Source organism: Opisthorchis viverrini, assembly GCF_000715545.1.
Source record: "Opisthorchis viverrini unplaced genomic scaffold opera_v5_14, whole genome shotgun sequence".
In the NCBI taxonomy this organism is placed as follows: Eukaryota; Metazoa; Platyhelminthes; class Trematoda; order Opisthorchiida; family Opisthorchiidae; genus Opisthorchis; species Opisthorchis viverrini.
The window spans coordinates 3,540,363-3,549,694 of record NW_008751670.1 but is presented as its reverse complement, the minus strand read 5'-3'; the positions used below and the strand labels follow the sequence as shown (position 1 = coordinate 3,549,694).

The window sequence follows — 9,332 nt, the reverse complement described above, 5'->3', positions numbered from 1 at the left end:
AGCTGAATCTCTCGTTTATGATGTTCTCAGGCAACTGAATGTGCTGCACCAGGCCGCCTCATGTTTCAGTCGCTACGATATCTGAAATATCGCGATACATGTATATTTGTGATGTGCTACTCATAAGGTTGCTGAAAATCCATCGACAGCCCACGACCGGTTTCGCCCTTCTTGGGGCTCATCAGGTAGGCGCAGTCCCCGGGTTTCCGTCAACCTTATGTTCAATATTGTTCAATATACGTTCAATATCGTAGCGACTGAAACATGAGGCGGCCTGGTGCAGCACATTCAGTTGCCTGAGCACACCACAAACGAGAGATTCAGCTGAGTTCCAGGTGAGTCTCTCGAAAGAACCAAGTTAGTTTGCAGATGAGTGTATATTCGCTAATTTCGTGCAATTTGGTTTCAAGTAGAACATAAGGTTGACGGAAACCCGGGGACTGCGCCTACCTGATGAGCCCCAAGAAGGGCGAAACCGGTCGTGGGCTGTCGATGGATTTTCAGCAACCTTACGAGTAGTACATTACAAATATAAAAGGTTACCTGTTGAATCTTTGAAAGTGATCTTTCTGAACGGTCCAGGAAAACAACTAGAACATTACCGAACATAGAAACCAACCAGTCGACAAAAAACCACATTTTCTAACACCCGACTCGTCTTTGTAGAAGAAGCATCGTAAAGGCTAAGTCAGTAATGAAACAGTCTGCCGCAGTCCAGTTGGTCCATACATCACATCGCGGTAGAGAATACGGTTCAAACAAAACCTCCCAACTCTCCAAAGTAACTAGCAAGGATCATTCGTCAAACGCACTCAAATTTCACAATTTGTGTTGCAAAACTACAAACTCTGAAAGAATGGATTGCCTGAACTACGGGACGGACGGGGGTTCCAATACTGAGGTGGCTTCAGTTGATAAAAACTGACGGCTGTTCTGTCTCCCCCACTGTGTTTCGAGTCAGCAAACGAAACCAAAAGGAAAAACTAGCAACTGGTCCTGGGCACCTTAGTACACCTCCAGTAAGCGTACTTGGAAGTCTAATAAAGATTCCGCGTAGCATAGCTTCAGCATCCTAAACCGTCCACACAGACCAAGCCAAGCCAAAGTGGTCGATAGCGGAAAGCACAACCACTAACCCACCGCTACGCACAACTACGCTCCGCAATAACGCACTGATGATGTAATGTAAATTGATGATGAAACGTTTGCAATCAAATTGCCCAGCTTAGCTAACAGGCCAATGACCATAACGGAAAGCCTTCAGGAAGTAAGGGCACCCAAAAAGGACTCCGTCTGTCGGAGTTTCTTTGGACTACGTGGAACACGGAGGTTTCTGATAGACTGGAGCACCTCAAAATGCTCCAAACATCCCAGAGAGAAGGCAAGAGAGTTTGCGAGAAATATTGGTGAATCAACTTGGTAGATTGTATGGCGAACCTATCTATCGTGCGCGACATCAGTAAATTAAAGAAACTAAGGACTAAAGTAGGGAGGCTTCAGACACGGGAGAGGCTGTGCGGATCAAATGATCAGGTCATCGATTTAGCTTTCATCATTCCAATTCAGCTTGTTTTACAGAATTCCCACCAACGTTTAACGCCGTTGGAAAAACCTTCTTTAAGCCACTGTGAAAGCAGATGCTCACCTGATAGGATACTAGTTTTAATCAGGGTATGATAGTGAAATACATCCGCCCGCATTCAAGTTTATGGTGAGGGAGGGGAAGATACGGTCATGTTTGGGTTCTGACATACGGCAGACTTGCTAGCTATCACCAATGCTATTAAACCTCGCTACCGAGGGAATAATAGTAACAAAAATGACCGTCCAACTGTAGCACGCTCTCGGCGCCTAGCTGCCATGACACCCGAAAGCAGCACGAGGGCTGGGATACTACCAGGTTGCACAAGCCTAGACAAGGGAATCTGACATGCAGATGTCGGATTCGAACCACGGATCAGGTTTCAATCGGTTGCCGAAGCGTGAAAAACTAAGCTCTATCACCTGGGTGACACCTCGACTGTGGCCCCAGAACTGTGGTCCTCGGGCGCAGCTGTACGCTGGATCAGTGCGGTTCGCTTCTTAAGATGGGGATGAATGGTTGTAAAACAGAAATTATTCAGTACTCGGTATTCGCCTTTTCAACCGCTTAGATCCATCCATTCTACCAAAAGGCCATAGACAGCACTAGGAGCTACATACGACCAAGGAATCCCTATAGGATATGGTGCGCAACCACACACAGTGGTGCACTGCTGTTATTTCCTAGCCAGACTGACTAGCTATAGTTCGCCTGTCGTTGTGTATGTCGGATGAGGTTCCCAAAAGACGTTGGGTCGATCTTGCTCATGCCTCCGACATGATACTCAGATATGTCTATTTTAGCGCTGCCCGAAAATGCAGGTATCTAAGGTCTTCCTCAAAGTTGTACAGCAACATGTACATTGGTGTTTGTGATGATGACGAATCAGACTTTTCTCACATTCCATCAGAGGATAACAAGTCCGAACAAGCAGAGACACATTCATTCAATAAATTCTCACCAACTTCATGAATATCACCTTTCGTGCACAACAATTCACCCTAAAGAATTTTCCAGCGTGTTCCGATGATCCGACCCATCATCATCTGTTTTAGTTAGCACCCAGGATGATGGCAACGTTGTGATTTGTCCAAAAAATACCGTAACCGTTGGTTTACTCAGAGTGATGATTGTTCATTCGCTTGAAGTGATTTTGCACGGTTCCACAAAACACTGATATTGCACTAAAACGGGAAACTGATAGTCACCTAAGGGGAGACCAGTGTTGGTCTCATGGTCGATCTCATTTTGTCGTGTTCAATTGAACAGAAGAACCACCATTTGTCCACAAGATTAAAAGGAATGAAAGCATTCGTTGCCCAGTTATTAGTCTTGAGGGACACTCCTAATTTAGAAAATTCTAGAGCAACAAAAGCGGTGCCTGGTGCTTTATTTGCCTATGGGCAAATAAAGCTGAGTCAACATATCAGTTGCCAATCCGATTGAGCAGTTTTTGTGACAACTACAGCAGGGGCCACAGATATTGATATGTCGACATCATGTTAGATGGTGACGGTGTCGTATTGTGACACTTGCCCTGGATCCATAATCGAGCATTCCCCGGCTAATTTCATTTTTGCTGTGCTTGGTCGTCGGAGCAAGTCCAATTTGTATCTAAACTATAGGAGCCTGTTTCGCTCTTTTAAAAACTCTTATCGGAAGCTAGAAACGAGACACGTTTATAAGAAACTCGGGTACATAAAAAGACTAAAAACTGATAGCTGATAGCTCAAATCACTGGATTATCTGCAATCCGTTGACCAGTGAGTCCCATAACAAGCTTCGTTGGAATTGAATCGTTAAGGTACCCCACATACTGGAAGCTCTGTGTGATTGATTAGCGTTCAGCTGTAGCGCCATTTGGGTGCATAGCTGCCATACACTCTGACGGAAGCACGAGGGTTGAGATACTATCAGGTAGCCCAAGCCTAGATAGGAGAGGTTGAAACACTGAGGTTTGGTTCGGACAGCGGACGATTCGGCCATTAAGTGTGAACCTTAACCACTGACCTACCTCGAGCTCAACAAGCCACCAACGGAAATAATCCACTCTGTTTCAAACAGAACTGTAATACCTCTTGGTGCAGAAAACTTTCATTTTAGTCTACTGCCCCATGTAGGCAAATTTCTAGGGATATCCAATAAGGTACCAATCCTTGTAGGCAGATTCCTCTCCAGAACAGAGCAAAGTATACGATAATATCGTAGACGCAAGTCCCTACAGCAGAGACTTTTTACCTCTAACGGATAATTCAGTTGTTGGTGTTCTTATTGGAGTTTTACATTAACATGCTGCTATGCTGAGGTGTTCAATGTGAAACAGTGAGGTAGTCACTCAAGACATAATAGAAAAATTTTCTCATTTAGATAGGTAGCTAGGAATCACCTATTAAACCCAATGTTATCGGTATTCACGAGATCCGCCGGCAAGTAGTCCTTGATGTAAATCGTGGCTTAACCCACAGGAATCCAAAACACTTTCATGATCCAGATTCAATTCCAACATCGCAATTTCACCAGGACTTTTACACATTCAACCATGCGGTCAGTGAAGGCTAGTTCACACAACAAATAGAAAGAGGACACTCACTTTTGGAACGGATTTTTCTGAGGGAGCAGATCCAAAAGGTTAAGTTGGATCAAGTTCTTGGTTGACAGGTCGAGTATATAAAGACGTACATCTTCAGAGCAAACTATCTCTATCAAATCGTCTTCTTCGTGTCTTCTGTTTTGAGGAAATGCTTGCACAGTAATTAGCAGAAGGCTGCCTTGAACTTGGATATCACGCACATAGCCAGGTACAGCCGTCAGGGTAGAAGAACTGTAGGAAGCCATCTAGACAAAGCCATTGGACAAGAAGTAGTGAGTAAACGACCGAACGGTATACGAATACGACAGAACTACTAAACTTTCAAGTTTACCAACAGGATTAAAGGTGTGATGCAGCTGGTCAGGATATGTACGTACCTTTTGGTTGAATCTGTGGGCAGTTATCATCCCCCGTAAGTCGCCTGTTATCACGAGGTTCCCGCTGGCGGACACGTAAGGACGCGCCAACAACCGGTTGTGCCGCGTACCACAGATGAGAAAGCGCACAACCTGAACGCGGAAAAGTTTAAGAAGGACCAATCTAATCGAAATAACGATGATTTCAGTGGTGGTTCAATAAACGAAAAACCGCTGGTCAATATTCTTCACGTTTTCATACATCTATCCTGCTAGCTGGAGTGAGTTGTGACAGTCACCTTGAGCCTTAGTGGTCCACCGAAGAATCATAAAGAAAAATGAATGGCCTTTGGTCTCAGATTTACTTTACATATGGCACTGCGAAACCGCGTTTAATGATCACTCTCTGATTTTCTCCTCGATCATTAGTCCTTCGCTTGCAGTGCCCTTCATTATAGGTGCAGCAAATCCCCTAGAAGCTACCAACAAGTACAACCATTAAATAGAAGGAAGTAGTAATGTAAGATAATGAGTAATACATGCCATAAGACTTGCAACTGTGCTAACGATAACAGTAAGTAGAGGTCCAACCAACAAAGCTAACATAAGGCAGATAAGCGTTTCCAGGACCCTAAACGGTATTTACTAACGTGGTATTAGAGTACCTCTCAAATCGGACGTGTCTTGGTGTGCCCTTGGAATTCGGTTGCCGGTCGTACAGAGGAGCTAAAATAGGACACCCGAGCGGATCCGGCCATGCCTTTGTGTGATCAGGAGTCAAGCTCCATTTCCCTAAGATAAAAACAAGAAACGCAGCAAATTCCATCCATCCCGATGCAAGGCAAAACCACTGAATTTCACATCATCATCTCGCATCATAGCGAGAAGTTAATTGCTACCTAATATCCTCCGCTCAACCCGGATTCAGACTGAACAGCAACTAGGTTACAAACATGCTCATTTTTAAGGGCAGCTTAGCACGTGAAACGGCAACAGTCATCTCGAACTTTTCAAAGTTATTAACAGTAATAAATGCTCAACTGTGGTACCTTTTCTACGCACAGTTGCCGTGCAACTCGAAAGTAGCATCAGGGCAGTGCTATTGTCAGGTAAGCCGGGACCGTAGAGGAGCAAATAGGAAAGCCAGGGTTGAGTACGAACCAGAGACCTGCCTGCCAGTTGTTTCTTATCTGCGCTGAGCCATTTAAAGCCCGACCAAATTAAGTACATCCAATTGCTCCACAAAATCGAGCCATATGGGCAACGGGTAGTACTGCGTCGGATGACGGGATGCCATTCATGCTGAAAGTCCTGACCCAAAATCTACATAACCTGCATCTCGCTGGCTTTAATTCCCAGGGATCTGTTTGGGACCGTCGCTTACCAATCTAATTCGATGACAATCCAGACGTGATAACAGACTTAACTCTCGTATTCGGTGGCAATTTAAAACTCTAGGAGTCCAAAGCCAACGAACTCCAAATGGACACCGAATCAATGAAACCCTGAGCACCACATTGGCACCTACTCCACAATGAAACGTACATTTCGCTTGTTGAAGCCTGGAAACGCCTTAGAGATGCCTAGAAAAAAAAGCTAACTGGTAAACTCAGACTGTACACTAAAAGGAGCTTAGTCCCATGCCGGTATTCGCGTGAGAAAATTGCGCGCAAGGCGTAGTGCCACGAGGATGATCAAACATCCCTTGCTCGAAAGACATCCACGAATGCTCAGTTACTACTTTGTTTTACCCTTTAGGAGAAGCATGTCTACCGTGGTAGCTTACATCCACCAATCCGTTGTGAGAAGCATGGCAGTGAAGTTCTCCCGAGCATCAACCGCTGGAAGCCTTATGCTACCCGTTAAAACCTGGAGTAAATTTCAAAAAAGCGCCGCTGGAGAAAAATTCGATGGGTGACGTAAGTGGACGTCTCTGACCTTTTTGAAGAGAACGGATCCGTTGACCGCAGTCGGCATCCGATATATATGCGTCATCGTCTGACTCGACCATGAGAAGCCTGAACTGGTCAAGTTATGGGGATTTTCCGTATATGTAGAGCACACGATGACCAAGTCCTCTTTCAAACGAATTTCCAAGTTCTCAGGAATACACTTGGTCTTGTTTCTAGCGAGAGGTTTTCGTCTATCATCTCGCAGCTGGAAGTGTTGGTGCAATTCTTTAGAATGCAACGTACTTTGATGGAATGGACAACAGACTCAGTGTCTTTGGCGATGACTGATATAGTCCCGTCGCACCAGCCCAGAGCTATAAATTGCTCACATACACCGAAGCAGTTCACGCGATATGCGACTGTATGTTGCCTAAAGCATCCATGATTGGGTTTTTTCGCACTCGCCCTGAGTAGGCATACCAGCGAATCGTACTCACGGAGAGTAAACACAATCCCAGTATCTAATATGCCACTCATGGCTGGCGTCACTTAGCGGGAAACAGAAAATCATCGAACAACCATTGCATACCCATTTACCCACAAGCGGGGCTCAAACAAACGGTTGGCTGCAATTTGTCACTCAACAAGGTCAAGTAGTCGGCCCCCGGACCAATCGAATCCAAGCCCGTAAGTGGGGAGGTATCTGCCAGCGGACAGAGAACTATTCGCGGCTAAACAAATATCCTGGCTGTTCGTCAAAATCTGTCAATTATTTAGTGTATTTGAGCCTGAAAAAGATTTTAGGTAGACTAATACATGTGTGCCTTTCATAAAAGGCAAGATATATCTTGAAAGCACTCGCATGTTTCGAAACCTCACAGCAGATCAGGATTCACGGATTGATACACAGGATCGAGGCTATTGCCCGAAGTTTCCGGGTTGGTTATGTCCTTGACGTTCACCGGCTATCGTTCACCTGAAAGGCACAAGTGAAAAAAAGGTGTTGCACTACTCTTTATGTTCTCAGCGCGGGCCCGTATACTCGCCAGCCCGAGGATTCGCAAAAATAAAGTAGTGTTTTGAACTGGGTTCTAGAAGGGTAAAAATAAAGTAGTGTTTTGAACTGGGTTTTAGAAGGGGCGTGGACAACCGTCGGAGGAAGGTCATTCCAAGTAGCTGCTACCCGAAATGAGAAAAAATTTCGTTTATCGAATGTGTGCTCTCTGATCTTGAAAATCTTTTTACTATGTCCCCGCCTTGTGTTTGCTGGGTCGACGGTCAAAATCCTGTCGGCCAAGCTTTGATCAAAGAGGACATAAGCAAGAATTAGGCCTCCTCGGAGGCGACGATACTCCAAGGGGAAGATGATCAAGCGTCACGGGACGAGTTTCGTACTCCATGGATTTAAGTCCGGAAACAATTTTCGTACCGGCTCGCTGGACACGCCCAATGAGGGTGACGTCTCTCGTGTGTCCTGAGTAGACAACTTGGTTGGCGTGTTCCAGGAGCACTCTGACGTGGGCCGCACAGCATACCTGGAAGTCCATGCGAGCGATACGGAACTGTGTCGGATCATCCGTAAAATGCCGAATGCCTTTTGGGCCGATTTCTCATGGTGCAGTGAGAAGGACAAGTTTGAGGAGATCCAGATACCCAACTCCTTTTTGGCGTCTGTCCTCACGATGTTTTCCGGTCCTTCCTCGCCATGCATGACAAAGGCATTCGCTGAGTCTCCTCCGAATGACATACGGACACACTTTCCGTCTTTCAGAGGAAGGTGCTAGTCCAACGACCACTACTTTACAGCGTCTACGTCCATTTGGAGGGCATTAGCATTGGAACTCCAGGATTTCAAGTCGCCCGCAAAAAGTGAACACGGACTTGCAAGAACTTCTGGACGGTCGCTGAAGTATATCAGAAACATCAGTGGTCCTAAAATGGAGTCTTAAGGGACTCCGATGGAGACCGACGCTGGAGAAGAGTAGATCGAGCTTATTCTCACTCGGAATGATCTGTCTGATAGAAAACCCTTGATTCAGTGAAGTATTTTCCCCCTTAATCCCGTTAGACTCGAGTTTGTGGAGCAGCAAGACATGTGGGACAGGATCAAATGCTTTTTGGAAGTCGAAAAATATGGCATCCGATCAGTCCTTCGTCTTTGACTTGGGTTAAGTAATCCATGGACAGGAGCATGTTTCTCACGCAAGTACGGTTTTGGATAAATCCATGTTGAGCTGGAGATATCAAATTGTCATAAGCAAGGCGATCTAGGTTAGCTGGCTTCAGAATAATGTTCTCTGTAAACCTCAGATTCCACTGTTATATCACTCGTAGTTTCTCCGCCTCTGTCCTTCAAGGAAAACAGGAAAGCGAGCTTGACAAAACTGAATGTTCGTTCTAGGATGTTCTTGGTGAGATATCGTTTCAACGCTTGGACGCAATCCTTCAAGTAGAGTGAAACGTGAGCATGGTTGGAAAGCACAATAAGTTTTTTCCTAGCTTGTAGGGAACATGACGATAGAGGCATGATCGTGTCGTTGCGACCTGGATGCGGGCAATAGCGTAACGGAAAAAGTTACAACCAACAACACGTCCTTATCACGCAGAGACTCATCGCAGCTGTTGAACCGAAAAATAATGAGGACAATAGGCATGATGAACGACCAGTTCAATGATAAAGCTGGTAGGCTTGAACTGAAACTGACAAAAGCTGCCGGTCTTGAGTGACCTTGGGTGCCTGAGTAAATGGCCAGGTGTCAAAACGCAGCAGTGGAGTTGGAGATGGAAGAATTTGAAGTATGGGGAATGAGGAAGGAGGAGAAATCACAAAAAGTAACCAAAAGTGCATTAAACTGGAGCCTAGATGGGGCGCAGATAACTGTCGGTAAAAGGGTAATTTACGCAGCAACTAC

At 45.4% G+C, this 9,332-nt stretch overlaps 1 protein-coding gene across 1 annotated transcript in view; it reads right to left on the bottom strand.

The window, feature by feature from the left end:
- Positions 1 to 6,957, bottom strand: part of T265_01369 (hypothetical protein) — a gene marked incomplete at both ends in the record, with an annotated part of 52,607 nt that extends 45,650 nt beyond the window's left edge. Inside the window, 4 exons of the mRNA XM_009165375.1 lie at positions 4,173 to 4,417; positions 4,550 to 4,681; positions 6,467 to 6,685; positions 6,724 to 6,957. Coding sequence (XP_009163639.1) covers positions 4,173 to 4,417; positions 4,550 to 4,681; positions 6,467 to 6,685; positions 6,724 to 6,957 — 830 coding nt within the window. The remainder of the gene's footprint in view (positions 1 to 4,172; positions 4,418 to 4,549; positions 4,682 to 6,466; positions 6,686 to 6,723) is intronic.
- Positions 6,958 to 9,332: the final 2,375 nt, after the last annotated feature.